The sequence below is a fragment of the Zonotrichia albicollis genome, chromosome 6 (assembly GCF_047830755.1).
Source record: "Zonotrichia albicollis isolate bZonAlb1 chromosome 6, bZonAlb1.hap1, whole genome shotgun sequence".
Classification (NCBI taxonomy): Eukaryota; Metazoa; Chordata; class Aves; order Passeriformes; family Passerellidae; genus Zonotrichia; species Zonotrichia albicollis.
In genome coordinates, this window is record NC_133824.1 from 49,091,301 (window position 1) to 49,109,720 (window position 18,420).

At 42.6% G+C, this 18,420-nt stretch overlaps 1 protein-coding gene across 1 annotated transcript; it reads left to right on the forward strand.

The window, feature by feature from the left end:
- Positions 1-95: 95 nt before the first annotated feature.
- On the forward strand, positions 96-12,288 carry LOC102066550 (acyl-CoA (8-3)-desaturase). Its single transcript, XM_074543712.1, has 4 exons — positions 96-4,108; positions 10,282-10,392; positions 10,773-10,970; positions 11,940-12,288. The coding sequence occupies exons 1-4, from the start codon at positions 4,103-4,105 to the stop codon at positions 12,078-12,080; spliced, it is 456 nt and encodes a 151-aa protein (XP_074399813.1). The 5' UTR covers positions 96-4,102; the 3' UTR covers positions 12,081-12,288.
- Positions 12,289-18,420: the final 6,132 nt, after the last annotated feature.

Below are 18,420 nucleotides of genomic sequence, written 5' to 3' on the forward strand. Positions count from 1 at the left end.
ACTCTGTAAAAGGTGGAACAGATGGCTGTCCACAGCTACAGAGAGAGAACTGTCATAAACCTCTTTCTCCAGAATGTGCTTCTCCTGTGTTTTCCCTGCTACAATAAAGAGGGAACATTCACCATACAGTAAACCAAATGCCTGGATAACCAGGAAAAATAACACAGATGAGCAGATTCACAATCCTGAAGAGTAAGAGTGAAAGGGGACCTGACTCAACATAACCAGGTATGAATGTGCTGAGTTTCCTGGAAGTTATCCAGGCTCGAGAAGAGTTCTCCAGAGAGTTTTCCAGGCTGAGGAAATACACTGAATTACACGACCTTGGAAGAACACCAGCCCCAACTTTGCCATCTAGTGGAAACCTTTTGGCCTTGAAAACGGAACCTGAACATTTTGGAATAGCCACAGGGTGGCACTCAGACACCAGAAGGGGAGGAGGACATCTCAAAGGATCAGAAGGGAAGGATCAGATCATGAAAGAGACTTGGCAAGGGCATAGAGTGACAGAACAAGGGGGAATGGCTTCAAACTGAAAGAAGAGAAGTTTAGGTGGGGTAGTGGGAAGGAATTCTTCCCTGTACGGGTGGTGAGGCCTCAGTACAGGTTGCCAAGGGAAGCTGTGGCTGTCCCTGGATCCCTGGAAGTGTCCAAGGCTGGGTTGGACTGTGCCTGGAGGAACCTGAGATAGTGGGAGGTGTCCCTGCTCATGGCAGGGAGAAGAGGATATTGTTCCTGAAGATGTCAGAGGTTCATAAGGCTTTGAAGATTGTCCAGTTAAGTAGAATATCATTGAATAAAGAGGTGGCTCCAACCTGGAATAAATGGCTTTTTCCACATCAGGGAGGAACATTTTCAGCAATGGAGCAACTGGAATTGCAAAAATGTCAGGGTGATGTTCATACAGTTAAGGGTGATGGGGCAACTGAAAGTTGCTGTAGTTTTCCCCTTGCCAACACCCACCCATTTGGACTTGTTAATGGTGTGGATTTGCAGTCCTTGCCCAACTTGTGGATGTGTTTGCATCCATTATCCCAAATTCCTGAAGAGGGAAATGGTTTTCTTTATGGAATTTTCCCCACCTTTATAAAAGTAGGGGAAATCAAGCTGATTGTAGATCCCACAGGATGGATGATGAACACAGCTGAGTCTCTCATAAACAAGAGGATTTGCTGCTTCCCAAGGTTCTTTTACAAGGAATATAAAAATATTTCCTAACAGGTCAGGTGTAGAGGGCAAGTGCAGTAATGCAATACTGCTCATGGGTGGGAAAGGAAGAGGATTACACTGGAAGAGATTTTGCTGGGATTTGCATCTCCTGCAGGGACTGGTATTAAATGTTCAGAAAATGGGGAGGAATTTCCACCAAGAATAGTTTTGAAACAGCAACAGGTAATGATACACCCGTGACAGCTTATATGAAATGCTGGTTATGATGGTGCCCCTTAGGCAAAATTTCCAAAGGTCTGATTGATCCATAGTAATCTCCCTTGGCTTTGCTCCCAAGAACTAGCCTGGCTTTTGGATTTTTGCAGCTCATTATTTAGGCTCTTGCCAGTCTGGTGATTTTTTTGGTGAGAGAATAAAACTCAGCATTCCCTGACCCCAATAAAAGAAGAGGCAGTGACCTGATCATAAAATGAGAAGTTTTAGAGCAGAGAATACTTCAATCTGTCAGTAAGAAAGAAATATTCAGCAGCATGATCTGAAGTGTGCATCAATACCAGTTCAAGATACAGTGTAAGTGCAAATTCTAAGTACCAAGGTTAATTAGTCCAATTAGCAGGAGCAGTGCTAGATTGTCCTCTAAGGCTAATATAAAAATTCAAAAATAACTCAATTTTATGAGTGATAATTCCTTGTATAATGTTTTGCTTTGACTCAGGAAGAGATCAGGGCAGGCCTGTGGGCAGTATTATCCTAATTAGGTCAGCTCCTGCATAATAGACTTTTTCAGATGAGCACTAACCCATCATTTAGCTGCAGACCAAGATAGAATGATAACTTCTTCTGGCAAGAAGGGGTGCCAATGTTCTAACAAGTGAGCCTGAATTCCTTTCCAGGATCGTCTCCCAGTCGGTTAGGAAAAAGAAACAAGGTGAGGTAAGAAATGCTGGGTGTTGCCCAAGTAAAATAAAAGGTGAGTGGAGATCTGCAATGAGCTCAGGTTTTGACATTTTCTTTGTTTTGTTCCCTCTTCTCCCCTCATCCATAGAGGAAGATCAAAAACATGTGAGACTAGGAAGCCACAGGTATTTCTGTCTTCAGCAAATATTCCAAAATTGCCAAAATAAAATTATGGGGCTTAGATCCTTAGCAAAGAGGGGAGAAACAAACTCAGGAGACCAGTTTTGAGGGATGAGGGACAACCTGTGAGGCTGATTTGGAATAGAAAGAACAGTGAAAAGGTCATGGAACTACAAATAGGAGTTGCTACTTGTAGTAACTTCAGCCATTTAGTAATTGCTAAAGTGTCAAAGGAAAATTAAATTTTTCAAAAGAAGAAACAAAACATGGAAACTATGAGTGGTGCCCTTGCAGGCAGGGTAGGATGTAGAAGTGTAAGGATGAGGGACATCTGTGAGGCAAAATATTTACATTGCCCTAAGAATACACCCCAAAATATGTGGCTGAGGAAGGACAGAGGCAGATGGTGAAGGCCAGGGAAGGAATTATGGCCAAATATTGGCCGTGCCACGTTTATTGCAGAGGCTGGAAGGTGGCCCAAGGCCCACAGGAAGGTCAGAGAGAGGAAGGTGCTCTGAGTGTAGGCCATGGAGCCACTGTGGGTGTTTTAATCCTGGCTTAGGCCACCTTGTTCCTAATTAAGGTTGCACAAACCAAGTATTAAACTTTCGAGCATGGGCACCATTTGTGGAGTTTCGCTTCTGTGGATGCCCAGTTTCAGGCAGCCAGAGCATTCAGAAGTTTGTAAGCAGTGGGTGCTCTGCACTGGGCACAGGAAATGCAACAAAATTGCTGCCTGGTCTGAAAAAAAGCCAACCACAAATACACAACAGTGAGAAAACAAAATGGGTTTGTTACGGGCATTTAACAATTTTGACTTGGATCATGTTATGTCTTATTCTTTGTAACTATATAAAGCACTTGGGAGAGGAGAGTTACAGAATTTATTACTTTAGATCAGCTTAATTTAGATCTTAAATCCACAAAAGAGCCTCTGGGATTCTGATTATTCATTCTTCTGATTCTTTCATGAAGCTGAAGGGTGCAAAGGGTTTATTTCATAGGAGTTGCAAAAAAATTATATAATATGTGTTTTAATGCAATTTAATGTTCTGTGGGGAGATTTAGATGAGAAAGTTCACAGGACTTATTACAGAGCCTAATTTTAGCCCTCATTCTAATTAGCATCTCAGGGTTTTATTGTTTACTCAGAAAATGCAACCAAAAGCTGGGAGGGAAGGTGTGGCTTTCCCAGGTGTTTTTTTTCTTCTTTTGCAAAGGGTGTGAAGATGGTTTTCACAGAGAAAAAAAACTGTGTTAATTCACGATTGATATCTGGAATAAGGAATGAAACAAAATTAATAAAAATTTTAAATATCTGAGCAAATTAAATCCCTCAAGGCAGGGTGTCCATTACAAACTTGACTCTGTCTATAAAAAAACCTTTTGGTTTTGCTTTAGGTTTTTCTTTCCATTTCATGGGACATGGTATTCCTGGTAAGTAGCTCTGTCTGAGGTGCCGGGTGGTATTTCATCAACACCAAATATACTAAAAAAGGGAAAACCTGGTCCTTTTCTCCTCCTGACTGACATGGTGCCTTATAATGTTTTTATCCAAAAGCAGTAAATTACTAGAGTCTTTTTCCTTTCCAAAACAAAATTTTGCCAACTGTGCAAGTTTTTTATCACGTGAAAAGATTGCAAAGATCTTTCTGAATGCAGCTTTTTCTTGAATTATGGATTCCCCATTAAGTTTTGTTCTGGAGATAAAATAATTTTAATTATTTCTGTTTCCTGGCTGTGTTTAGGATGAGGCACATCACAGTCACAGAAGAGGGAGCCTTGAAGAAGAGTCCATGAAATCCAGGCAGAAAAACAGACTGTGCCCAGGAATGTGTGTGCTGACTGTGGATGGATGCAGGTAATTTCCTTGGAGCCACTGTAGGGCAGAGCATTCCTGAACCCTCCACAATCCTGTGAGCTCCATTCCAGAGTCCCTTGAGGACAAACTCTTCAAAGCATAGTTATGTTATAGAAATTAGGTGGTATTATTTTAGGTATAAATGTTATATAAATTATATTATATAAATTAGGTTATATAAATTACCTGCCTTCTGATGCAGAGACATCTCAGATCATCTCTGCTTTGATCAAAGATGCTATTCCATGGCTCCAGAGCAGCCAGGACAGGGCAGAGAGGCTCAGCTCTGCTTCCAGAAGGAAGTGCAGGTGTACTTGTAGATGCTCGTCCAAGGTCACACTTTTCCAGCTTTCCCCACTGTTGACACCTAATTCTGGAGACCTGTTCAGCCCAAAACTGTTAATCTTCTATCTAACAACTCTAGTGAGGCTCTATACTTCATAAAGTAGAGATTCTGCACCCAGTTTTGCCTGGGAGCCCCACTTGGGAGGTGTTCCCAATTGCAAGGTTCTATGAAAACCCTGTAAAAAAGTAAGACAGTATTACTCAGAACCTAAAGATCCTCTCTGGAAAAGAAGATTTTCTTAGAAACAAGAATCATTAATTCTTGCTGGAAGAACCTCTAAGACCATCAACAACTTCCAAATGTTCTGGGGTATTTCAGTACCAGATTTATTTTTGGATTTATTTATTTATTTATCTCCAGTGGATTAAGTGTAAGCTGCAAACATTTATGTGCCAGACAATAAAAGGGCTGAGGCAGCAACCGCCAGCTGAGCAGTCACGTAGTGTCCTTCTGGAAATCTGGGAAAGTGTCAGGAGCCTGAGCAAGGAGGCTCTGAGTCACGGGAGCAGCCCCGTGCACGTGTACCAGATCCCGGGAGCGCAGGACACGCTTCTTGGCAGCTGTGTGGGCAGCGGTTGCAGAACACCGAGTGTGGTGTAAATTCACTTTAACAGGTTTCTCAATCCTTGTTCTGGGTGAGCAGGACCATGCCTTTCACTGTCTGAGCTTCTGGAGTCAGTTTGGTAACCCGGATCATATAGACAGAGGCAGCTTCTGCTTTCACATTGGGAAGGGATTTTAATTTAACAGAATATCAGTGGGTGTTACAGGCCCCTCTGGAAGGGATCTGATGCTGAATAAATTTGGACAATAAATATTTATACACACTGTCAATACAGAGGACAATCATCTTAGAGTTCCCAAACTTAATTCCAGCAGTTTGGTGGATGCTGGCACCCACAGTGTTAACAGTGAAAGTCACAGCTGCTGACTGTGGGTATAGACAGAGACATCCCTTATTTGTTCACTCCAACACATTCCTGGCTCTTTATCCTGCATCTCCTCGAGGACTGAAACCAAACCCCACATTTTTATCTCCTCCTTTTCAGACATGTTCAAGTCTGAATATAGGGCCATGGGAAGGATTTTTTGTACTTTCAGCCAGCTATGGAGTAACTTGATATTTTCACATGTGCACAAAACCCCACATCTGCACAAAATTGCGCAAACTGTTGCATATTTTATTGCCACCACCTCAAGTACTGAACATTGATTTAGGTAAGACTCTGCACATGTACATAGATCATGAACACATCATTAGCGTGGACACTCTCAGCCTTTATTTAGAGCAAGATAAAGAGTTACAAAATACAATGTGACAGCAGGATAGAAATTATTCCTCCCATTCTTTTATCACTGTCCAATGAATAGCAGCAGTTACATTTCTCTTTTACTTTGGGTGGTTCACCAATTGCCACATGTCAGACAGTTTAAATGGCAGTTTGGGGCTTGACTGATTAATTTGCAAGATGCTACATGATTTGAAGAATTAGACTTGCATAATATGGAGTTCTATGTCAGCCAGAAAACTGCCCACTCTGTGCTTGGAGACAGGGAAAACGCCTGACTCTGCTAAGGTGCCTTGGTCAAGAAAGTAGTTTGGCATTTTTATCTACCTTTATCTTTATCTCTCTGTCCTGTTTGGAGTCTGCAACTTCACCTGAGTGTTTTCAGTCCTTCTCAGAACTGGGAACTCGCACAACAAGCAGTTTTCTTGGAATCCCAGAGTGTGAATTGTCTGGGAAGCTCATTGTTATGAGAGACAGCTGAGAACTTCAGCTGCTTGGCTTCAGGCAGGGACTGGGCATCACTGCAGGCCACATCTGGGGTTATAGACCTAAGAAATTCAGAAACATAAATAGAACATTTGGGGCAAGGGTGAAAAGTCAGGATTTAACACAGTATTGCATTACGAGGGGTATGATGGAAATACCCCATCTGTACCACCTCAGAATGTACCATGTCTGCCTGCTGCTTGTACCTTCCTCAAAAGCACGCAAGGCTTGGAATTTTGGATTTAAAAAACCCAACCAGGATTAAGACACTGCTAGATCTCAAGTAGGACAATATTTAATTTCTATTGCTTAATTTTTTCTGCAAAACTGATGTGAGTTCATAGGAAACTTGGCATTGCCTTGTCACTGCATTTTATTACAGCTGAGAATTCTTTACCTCTTTATTGCCCAGCAGACCTTCACAATATCAGAGATGCTTCGGCTTGGTTTCTGCAGGAGTAGTGTTTAAGTAAAGTTAGTTATGTCAACATTGCCTTTAAGCATAGGCTTCTGAATTTACAGCCAAAGTTGGTGTTAACAGTTATTGCTATTATTATTGTTATTATTATTGTTGTTATTTTATTGTTTAATTGTTTATTATTTATAATTATTGTTATTTTTATCATTATTATTACTACTACTATTACTACAAAATATTTTAATGTTATCAACTTATGAATGAATGACTTGAACAATTAGGTGGTTACATGGCCTCAGGAACATACAAGAAACTCTGAAACCAACTGTATGCAAAGTATTATCAATATAGAAGCCAAATTAACTGGAAACAAAGAATGCTTTCTTAATGCATTCTTTCTTTTCTCTGATCTGGTGGTATTTTAATAATTTTTTTAGTTAAGAAAGGCACATTAATTTGGCATGCCAGAGTCAAGAAAATTTCAAAGACCAAGAACAACATGAAGGGTGTTGGGTGGTGATGAGGCCATTTAGAGGTAACAGGTGGTCTTCCCAAATTACTGTCTTTATTGCTGTTTGTGTTCAGTGGAGCAGTCAGACCTTGCAAAGGCAGCTCAGAAAGGACAAGAAGGAGCAGGGCTTTTCCTCACGGGCGTGTCCAAGTGTCTGGAAGAGGAGGGAACTTGGGATGGGTGTGTTTGGGTGAGGAGAGCCAACCAGCCCTTGGAAGCGCAGGGAGTGGCTTGGAGTGGGGCTGTATAACGGGCAGGCCAGCATGGGCCACCCTCAGCCTGGACAGGGAGCTGGCGCTGGAGAGTCCCAGTACGGATGGCTCCACAGACTGGCCCCAGCGAGAAGGAGACGGGACCTGTTCCAGCCTTTCCACAGCTTTTCACCTGGGAAGAGATCGGGATCCGCAACGGCCGCGGGCAGGGCCGGGAGCAGTGGCTGGTGGTTGACAGGAAGGTTTATGATGTCAGCCAGTTTTCCAAGAGGCATCCCGGGGGCAGCCGGGTTATCAGCCACTATGCCGGGCAGGATGCCACGGTAAGAGCTGGGAAAGCAGTGGAGGAAGGTGCTTCCAGTGGCAGGGAAGGAGGACGTGGTGGGGAATCCTGTCTGGTGGTGGTCATCGCTGTGCTTGGTCAGAGAGAGCACTGAGAAAGCAGCATGATGACCTTGGGCTGCAGGACATGAGGAAAAGTCCTACAAATATAGTTGAATGCAGATCTTCCAGGGATTCCTACAAAAATCTTTGATCTAGAGGATTTATCTAAAATCATTTGGTGCTTTTTGGCAGGAATAATAAATTCTAAGCAGATCTCCCAGACTATGCTGAAAGGAGATGCTGAATTTCTGAACAGGCAGAAATCTGGGCATTGGAAACATGGGTATAAACTTGTGATGTGGGAGATTTAATTCGTGTCACGACAAGACTTTCTGACTTGAAGAAAGTTGCTTAGCCTGTCTTAATTCCTCATGTTTCAGCATGTGGAATGGGATAGCACTTCTAATTCCCAGCCCAAAATGGACCAGATCAGTTACTTTTCCCATTTCATCCCTTGCACCCTGCTTGGAACTGGGGCAGAAAAATACCTGGTGATCTCAGAGGAAGCAAAAGGAGAGGTTTGAGTCTTGTTTGGTTTCTCCCAAGTTCACTGACCTTCAGAGCATAGGCCAGCCCTGAGATCCTGGTGTTATCTCCTGCACTTTCTGCCACTGGACTTTTACAGAAGGAGTCAAGGAATGCAGAATGCATGGAATGGTTTGTCCCCAAGCTATGTTTCCCCAGCTCCTGAAAGGACCTGCACTTTACATCACTGTATTTGTAGACACCCGGGGCTTTAACCGCAGTGAATCGGTTTAAAAAATGACCTTTGATCTTACTTGCTTTTATTGTAGCAATAATTACAATCTGATTTTACTTGATCTTAAAGGTATTTTCAAACCTCTAGCTGTACTACACTCCTTTGAAGACAGGACCACAACAAGTAGCCAAAATTGTGGGTTCAATGTGGATTTGTTTTGCATCCTAACAACACTTTCTGTCTTGACCTTGCTAATCCTTTTTGCTTTTAAAGTGCTGCTTTCTTAGTCTAGGAAATCCACATAGAAAAGCAGGACTGGAAGGCGTCTCAAAAACTTACTGGTGCAGGATTTTACCTAAAACCAGGATCCAGGATTTTTTTTTTCCCAACAACTCTTGACTGCTCTAGAGCTCATAATAGTCTATACATAGTGAAAATTTTCTTCCTCTGGGGAGGTTATTTTGAAAATACAAGGCAAGACCATTGCAGGGCATTTAACTGATGTCAAATGTTGTGAGTTATGTGTGTTGTAGGTGATAGTTCTTAAAGTTAATCTCTAGACTTAATCTTAAAGTTAGTAAGATGCTAATCAGGGCCTAAGACCAGGGAGGAGAAAAAACAGGCAGGACTTAAAGGCTTTCAGTGATAAGAATCTGTGATACTGATCTCATGGATAGGAGTTTCTGCTTGAAAGGATTCTGGTTCCTGTTTCCAAACTGCAGTATCGATACTTATGGATTATATCAGAATTCCTGGCAAGATGAAGGGATATAAAAATGTATAAGGACCTGGAGGATGAGGGGCACAAAATTATGATGGAAAGATTTCCCCAGTCATCTTGGTCTGGACAGAGTTGTTCATTTGTCACTGTGACAAAGGGTCACTAGATGTCTGTAGAAAAGCCCAAGTGTCCAAAAAGTCACCCTGTTCTGACTTTTTCTAGACTACAGTACTCAGACTGTCTCCAGCCAAGAGGCTCCAAGGAAGTCCTCTGTCCTCTTCCAGGGATTTGATCCTGACCAGACCTGTGCAGAATATTTGGGTTGTGCTCATCCCTGCTGATTTTCAGAGCCAAAATCAGCAAAACCAGACTGTTCAAAATGAGGATTTTGTTCTATCTGCTCTTTCTGGAAGAAAAAAGGGTATGGCCAGCCTCTTTACCTTTCTTCTGGAAAATCCACTGAGGACACAAGCTAAAGAAGAGTTTTGATTTATCTGGAGCTCATCCTTTTTCCATTGTTTATATTTGATTTGAAACTATGATTTGAAATGGTTCTTGGACAGGAACTTTTGTGTCATTAGTGTTCCCAAATCCCCAAAACATCAACCTGTTCTGGAAATTAGGAGGGAACTGTAAAGAGACACCCAGTTTGTGCTGCTGAATATGAGACTTCAGCATCTATTTTGTATGGCCTAGTGTTGCACAGACAGGATTTCAAAGCCTCATCCCAAGCATGGCAGAGACACACCTCATTCCCTGCTCCTGGGTCCCGTCCATAGGGCAGGGCTGCTGGCTGGAGCCTTCTAGGGACAGACTGTGCTGAAACAAGCAGATGAAGGAACAGGTTTCCCTCTGCAGAGGGTTTTTCATCAAACCCTTTCATGTTTATTACCAGCCTCGCCCAAGGGCTTTTATGAAATCTGGGTGCTTGAAACTCCTCCAGCTTCCTTGGGCCAAGCTCCAGTCAATAGGAAAGAGTGACAGGAGAGACAAAATGGACAAGGGGAGCAAGATTTTGTGTTATAATCCAGACCTGGGGAATGAGAGGCTCAGCTCTGGTGTTCGGTCACGTGCCCTCTCTCACTCCCTCCCTTTGTGTCCCTCAGGATGCCTTCGTGGCATTCCACAATGACAAGAGCCTGGTGAAAAAGTACCTGAAATCTCTGCTGATTGGGGAGCTGGCACCTGATCAACCCAGCTTTGAGTCCAATAAGAAGGTGAGTGCCCTATATTCCAGTGGTGGGAATGGCTCGGGGTTCAGCATGGAAGGAGAAGGAAAACAGGAGAGGTAGCAGGAATGGCCTCTGAGGGAGCACGCCTGATGCTGTGGGTGGTGACAGGCAGGCATGGAAATATGACTGTCCCAGCATCACTAAATCCACCCCTGGGAGCAAGGAACAAGCTCCAGAGCCCCAAATCCTGCTCTCCTCTCCTCGCTGGGGTGTCTCAGAATCAAAGCAAAGTCTGTTGACTTCATGCTTGTTTTGGCACAGAGCCCCTACTGACAGACATCTCAAACTTCTGTGGCTGTTTTGGGGTTCCTGGCTCTGCTCTATTTTCAAAGTAAATAGTGCATTAATATTCACTTTACCCACAGAAATCCCTCTTAGAGGATTTTCGTGAGCTGCGCTGCACCATTGAGAAGATGGGACTTCTGAGACCCAATTACTTCTTCTTCTTCCTGATTTTCCTTCACCTCCTGGTGCTGGATGCTGCATCCTGGCTCGTGCTCTGGTACTTTGGCGTATCCCTGGTGCCTTTCCTGGCTGGCATGGTGTTCTTCACCACTGCCCAGGTAAACTGCTGATGGGTGCTCAATACTGCAGACGCCCTCGGCTCCTCCAGGTGGAGAGGATTAATGGAATGCTCCCATCCCAGGCATTGCCTCTCCTTAGATCCCATTATCTGGCTGAAGATGACAGGCACGTTCTACGTCACAATTTTTGTTGCCTCCAGCAGATCTCATTTTGCTGACAGGCTGCTCCCTCGGGATGGTGGGGTTCTTGTGGAACTGGCTCTTTCACAAGATGGGATGAGCTGATTTAATCACTTACCCCAACAAAAAGAAGGAATATTTCATTCTCACCTGCACTTTTGGCTCTCTGTTTCTTCTGTCAGATGGCTCTAGTATTTTTTGGTTTCTTGAGTCCCCTCTAGCCCTGAATAGTTTTCTGCTGGATTAATAAATTCAGCCATATAAGCAAAGGATCAATTTCAGTGTGGGTGTAGGGATTTGTGGCACTTAGATGGGAGAAATTGAAGGGTGTGGTGGAGGGAGGAACATGAGATTTTCTTATTAGCCCTGAATGCTTAAGTTTGCTCAGGTCCCCCTGGAGCAGGTGCAAATGAGCTAATTTATTTAATTAATCTGTTTTAATTGCCTAATATCTGCTAAGGCAGATATCCCTCAAAGAGCAGTCTTGTATTTCCATGGAAATATGGAATGCAGTGAAGCCACAGACTTGCTGTGGCTGGTTACTTGGAAATTAATTATTCGTGATGGTAGCAACACAATTCCATGCTGTGACAGTGAAGTTAATTGCAGTGATGCTTCACTGCTTTCCCTGTAATATTCCCGATGAAACTAATATCTGGAATTGAGCAGCTGTAGTGGACAGTGGCCTGGATGGAAGTTCCCAGCCCTATGAGTGTCTCCTGACACATCAGAAGGAGGATGAAACTCACACTATGAAGATAGAGACTCACAAAGGAAATTATTGCAGTGAAGCAGTTCTCTTTCCTCAGTGATCATTTTGTCTCCCAGATCCAGATGGGCTGGTTCCAGCACGATCTGGGGCACTGCTCTGTCTTCAGGAAGCCCAGGTGGAATCGTCTCCTGCAGATCGTGGTGATAAACATGCTGAAGGTAGTGGTGGGAATGTTCTCTGGGGCTGATCGGGACTAAGCAATGGATGGGAGTGTCCCTAAATCCAGGCAAGGTCTCCTGTGAGGGAATTGCAGTAAATAGAGATGGGATCCTTGATATTGCTCCAGTTTGAATCCCTGGTGTTGCCCTTTTCCCCACGCAGGGGCTGCCTGCCAGCTGGTGGAACCACCTGCACAACCAGCACCACGCCAAGCCCAACTGCTTCCGCAAGGACCCCGACCTCAACATGCACCCTCTGCTCTTCAGCCTGGGAAAGACCCTCTCCATGGAGGTCTGCAAAAGCAGATTTAGTCACAGAAAGCCAGAGCGTGATATGTATTGATATGTGTCTAATATAGAATAATAACAACCGAGATTGTGCCTTGAAACAAAGTGGTTTTTAAGGTCCCTTCCAACCCCGACTATTGTAGGATTTTATGATAATTCCTGAAGTTTTCCAAGATCTGAGAATCTTGTGTTATTGCAATGCTGAGGCACTTGCTCCTGAGAAACAAAGGCTCAAAATCAGTGCTTAAGTAAGGGCAAGCACCTTAAGGCAGCTCCAGGGGTGAGTCAGCCCCTTGCATTAGAGAGTGGTAATGAGTCAGATGTTCCCTCTGGATCCTCCTGGCTGCCAGAGCTGTTGGGCACCCAAATCCTTCAGGGCTGGCGGAGCTGCCGCGCACTGAACCAAACACAGCAGAGGATTTCCTAATCCTGAACTTCATGGCTTTCATAAAAAGAGAAGCTATGAATAGATCCTCCCTGCTTCCATGATGGTTTCTGACAGCATCAGGATAGGCAAGGGCTCGTCTGCTTTTTCCTTGTAATTTGTTTTACTCATCATTTAGTGATGAAACAGCCTCGTTGCGAGATACACCAGCCTCTTAAAATAATGCTCTCTCTCTTTTACCTGCTGATGAAACTCTCCAAGGCACATGGAAAATTCCAACTCTGCTGTCCCAGACATATTCCTGCAATGGGAGATACAAAATGCTTATTGATAGAAAACCATTGGATTTTGTCAGGGATTTTAGGAGAGCTCTCATGTAGGAGCATGAACATCCAGAGCAGGCTGGCTGTGCTCCAGTGGGTTTGGTGGAGTGAAAATGTAGGAAATCAGTTCTCATGTCTTCCTGCTTTTCAGCAGGATCAGTGTTAGGCACACTATGGATAGGCAAAATGGATTTCAGGGCTTTTGTTTATCCAGTTTATTTGTTGCTCTAGTGTTGATCCAGTGCAGACTGGAGCTCTGGAAATAGTTTGCTTTATCTCCTTATTAGTCTTTTGAAGAATTATATTCACAAAAGTTTGGGGTGATGTTAAGAAACTTTTTGTGCAATTGGTGAAAAATTACAAGGTGAAGAAATAAACTTAATTGTGCTTTTTGTGAATATTTCTATATCTTTTCATTTTTCAGCTTGGAAAGCAGAAGAAGAAGTTCATGCCTTACAATTACCAGCACAAGTATTTCATCTGTGAGTATCCCCTAAAACCACTAGTGCATCCCCTTCCCTACAAAATACGGGTTTTTAAAGATATTCCAATTGAAGTGAGAGCTCCAGGAAGATTCCTTCACATTAAAGAAGGTCCCATGAGGAGGAATTACCACTTAAGTGTCTGTTTGGGTTATAAGATGTAGATGGGGGGGTATCAAACAGATACAGAGATGAGGAAGAAATGGAGTAGTGATGAGAAGAAAAGAGGAAGAGATTATGTGGGTGCATGGAAGTTAATATGAGTGAAAGCAAATTTTCTTCTACTGGAAAGAAGAATTATTTTTATGATGCAGTGAAAATACAAGCATCTCTCTTTTTCTGTTCTGTCCTTCAGTGCTGGCCCCACTCGCCCTCATACCCTTCTTCCAGCTGTCAACAATCTACTTTGCAATCAAGAGGAAAAAGTGGTTGGTAAGCACTGCTTCCCTGTCTGGAAAACTCCAAAAATGTCACTGCATCCACCTTCACCTCCTGTTGGTCAGGTGGCTGGGGGTAAGAGAGAAGAAGGATAGAGAAGGCTGATTCTAGGCTTGCTGCAGCAAGAGAAAATAGTTTAGAAGAGGCTTTTTAGCCTTTTAGCAGATAAATAAAAATTACCAGGAAATTCCCAGACCCAGAGTGTGATGGCAGGGCTGTTGTCTGCAGTTATTGATGGTTAAGTAGGAATATTTCAGGGACACACCCACGTTATACAGAATGGAGCATACTCCTGACAAATCAGAAATTTGCATATCAGAACATTTTTTAAGCTACAGTTCAAGAAAAAGAGAGAGGATGGAATGGAGGCATTTGATCAACAAAGGCTGATTTTCATCCTGATTTGTTTGGGGGCGTTTTTGTTGGTTTTTTTTACAGGACCTGATATTGGTTGTGACTTTCAACATCCGAGTCTGCCTCATGTATGTTCCTTTAATGGGATTTAAAACCTTCATGATATACTACTGGCTGTCCAGGTAACTCAGAACACATGGGGCTCTGGAGCCCAATAATTAATATTTGTCATCAATACTGAGCTTCAAAAGAAAGAAATGAAAACTTGTTTATTTTCTCAGAAATAAACAGTCCAGAAGAAACAGTTTAACTTTGGGGTGGGGGGGGTGGCTGCTCATGGATATCTGCATCTAAAACTTGAGTGGTTCTTAAACTCCAAAAGTGCTTTTTCACTTAAGAAGAGACATAGCCAAGTGTTTTAATGTTAAATTTGGATGGGACTAGAGATATGACAAGAGTTTCTGGATTTATCTGCCCAGGTACCTTGAGAGTAGCTGGTTTATTTGGGTGTCCCAGATGAACCACATCCCAATGAACATTGATTATGACAAGAACAAAGACTGGGTGTCTACTCAGGTGAGAAATTCTTTCTTCTGGAATACTGGGTCTGCTGGTCTAAATTATAGAACAAAGACAGTGTTGTTATTCTCTTAGATTTACTGTTAATGAGGTTAGATAAACCTCTATTCATTAAATAAACCCTTCTGTGATATTCAAGCCATTTAAAATTTTAGTTGGAAAACAAGAAATCTAGATTTAAAAAATACTGTTTATTCACTGAAAGGCCTTGACATATTTTTCACAACCCTTTCCCCTCCCTATTATAGAAAACTACTGGTGGTATAACAGCTAATTTCCTTTTTAGGCCAAGTGAAGGGAAGCAAAGTGGGATACCTTGATTTTTACCCTACAGGCTGCAAGTTTACTACAGATAAATCTGACAAAATTGCCTGATAAAAAAAGAACATGTAAAGAGCGCTTTGCTCACATCTATCCTGCCTCCAGCAGTATCATCCCACATAGTGGGTTTGCAGCAGTTTCCTGTTTTATCAAGGATGAAAAACTCAGCCTGGCTAGTCTAGACTGTGTTGAATTCCTCAGGGCAATGATGGCTGTAATCCCTGACTTTGCCTTGATTTTTAGGCTAGATAAGGGTGGGCAGTGATTGCTGGGGTTCAATTGTTGGACTTGAAGGAAAATAAAATCTAAATCATCTGAGGGTTTTGGGTTTTTTCCCTCCCAGCTCCACGCAACCTGCAACGTGAACCAGTCTGTGTTCAATGACTGGTTCACCGGGCACCTGAACTTCCAAATCGAGCATCAGTGAGTACCATGCTGGGGGAAAAAATGGGAATCATCTGGGGCAGGGGGATGTTTTGAAGAGGGAGAAAGCCAAGCCTTGCAATAACTCTCCCTCATCCCATTGTGCAGCCTGTTCCCCACCATGCCTCGGCACAACTACTGGAAAGTGGCTCCCCTGGTGAAGAGCCTCTGTGACAAGCATGGCATTGAGTACAAAACCAAGCCTTTGCTGACAGCCTTTGTAGACATTTTGCAGTAAGTATCAATTAACCAGATGATTTTGCTCTGTGGTGGCAGGTAAGAGACACCCAGGCAGCCATTTCAAATCAATGTCCATGACGAGATGAAATCTAGAGTTTATTTAGACTTCTCTAAAGTTTTAGAGTTTCAAAGCTTGTTTTCTCTTCTTTAAATCCTTTCAGCTCATTGCCAGCAGTCAGACTTTGCTATGAGGTGTTCATGCAATTTAAAATCCATTTCTTTCCCTTTTATTTCTACAACTACAGTTGGCTTCCACAAAGTTGAACTCTGTCTCCTCCTAAGTCATTTTTTTTCCCTTCTGCTCCTGCAGTTCCCTGAAGGATTCTGGGGAGCACTGGCTGGAAGCATATCTGCATGGATAGAAACTGGCAACTCTCCAAGGGAATCCCTTCACCACACAACTGCTGCCAAAAGCCAGGACACATCCCTGTGCATCCCTCAGGCATGGGAACTCAGGAGCTGGACAAAGTTAATTTCAGTAAGAATGAAATGGGAAAGTGGCTTCAAGATATATTTTTACCTTGTTCCCCACCACGAACCTCTGTTTTTTCCTGCTCTCAGTCTCTGAATTCAGAGATGTGCTTTTAAACTTGGGGAGAAGTAGCTCTTCATTCAGCTTGACCAGTTTAACTTTATTGGAAGTGCCAGCTCCTTGCTTATGGAAAAGGTTTGAAAGGAAATTCTTCTCCGAGTCATAGAATCCTGGAATGGTTTGGGTTGGAAGGGACCTTAAAGATCATCTTGCTGCACCCCCTGCCATGGGCAGGGACACCTTCCACCAGACCAGGTTGCTCAAGCCCTGTCCCTGGCCTTGAACAGTTCCAGGAATTGGACATCCACAGCTTCCCTGGGAAACCTGCTCCAGTGCCTCACAATAAAGAATGTCTTCCTAATGTCCAATCTACACCCACTCTCTGTCAATTCAAATTGAATTGTTGTCCTCAAAAGTCCTGATATAAACTCTCCATCTTTCTCACAAGCCTCTTTCAGTATTAAGGTCTCCTTTGTGTTCTTGGCTGAGTGGATCAGTGAAAAAATGCAGAAAAAGTGCAGGAAGTCAGGAGACATTAGGCCAGAGGGGATTTTTTTAATTTTAATTTTCTTGAACAGATCAAACAAATGTACAAAGAACAAGATAGCCTCTGGGGCACGTCCCCATCCCTTCTGGTCAGCTTGCTGTGACTCTTAAGGGTTGTTAACAGGTTCTGCTCCTGGATGGCAGGGGCAGGCAGATCAGCTGGGGGCTGCTGACATCTGCAGAGGCAGTGTGAACACAGTTGGCATGGCCAGTGTTGTCTGTAGGCATAAATACATGTCTGGGTTCTAACTGAGTGCTGAATTGGGCTGAGGAGACAAAGCACTGAGGAGTAGGTCCAGATTTCAAGGGTATTTAGTGTACTCCTGCTTTTTTATATACATTACATTTTATCTAAAAGTTTACCTCTTGGTGGTTTAGTACAGTTAGTTTTATGAGAGAATTATGAATAGAGTTCTTGGTCATGAATTTTAGATTGAAGTCAAAGCCTGTTTTAGAAGGAGCTCTGATTTATCTTGCTGATTTTGAAAGCAATTATTATTCAATGACATTTCCTAATGCCACTTAGAGCAAATATATTCCATTATGGGACTGGCAGAACCCCTGTGGTACTATACCCACCTCATTGATCCAAAACTAGAAAGGTTTTCATAGCAAGAACGTGTAGTGGCAGATAAAGAGATAATTTGCCCATAAATGCAAAGGCCACATGGTTCCTGTCCTCTGCCTTCACACCCATAACTTTCAGTGGATAATTCACCCACAGGAGGAAGATGTGGGAGATATAAAAGCAGCTCTCTTGTGTTGCAATTTCTGAGTAACAAGATCAAGCCCAACAAACAAAGCAGAAGGCGTTTGGAGTTTTTATTTTTGACTTTGTTTTTTTTCCAAAACATCTCCATTTCTTCTTGGTTTTTTTTATATTTTTATGTGTAGGTGCAGGTACCAATAACACTGTTCTGGATGTATCATAAGAATGGTTGACAGGTGTCTTTGAAAGGGGTCCTGTTTAAAAAAGTAATTGTTAAAAAGTGGTTAAAATGTAGTTTAGAAATCCATGATAACTGATCCCTAGAGCAATTAAGTGTTCCTGAATCCAGGGCTGGTTATTATGGTGATATCCATAATTATTTGCAAAAGCAGAAACATTATATAATTATTTAATGGACAATAATATCCTAAGATGAATGCAGGGATTTCATGGTACTATGTAAAGACATATTAAAATTATAATTTAAATTTCTGTCCTGCTGAAGGTAATATAAGTATTAAGAACTCCTCCTTTTTTTACCAGTGAGACCTTAAAGCTGTGCTGATCCTGTGAAATCAATACAAAGCTGAATCAAAAGGGTTCTTTGTAGTGTCAGTCTCATAAATTAAACTGATCATTTGTACTGTTTGATTAGAATTCTGCTTATTTGAATGTCATTATTATTGATTCTTTTTCAAATCTGGTTTTAATTAAAACATTTCTGTCTCTATTTGTCTCAACAGGCTGCTCTGTGTTGAT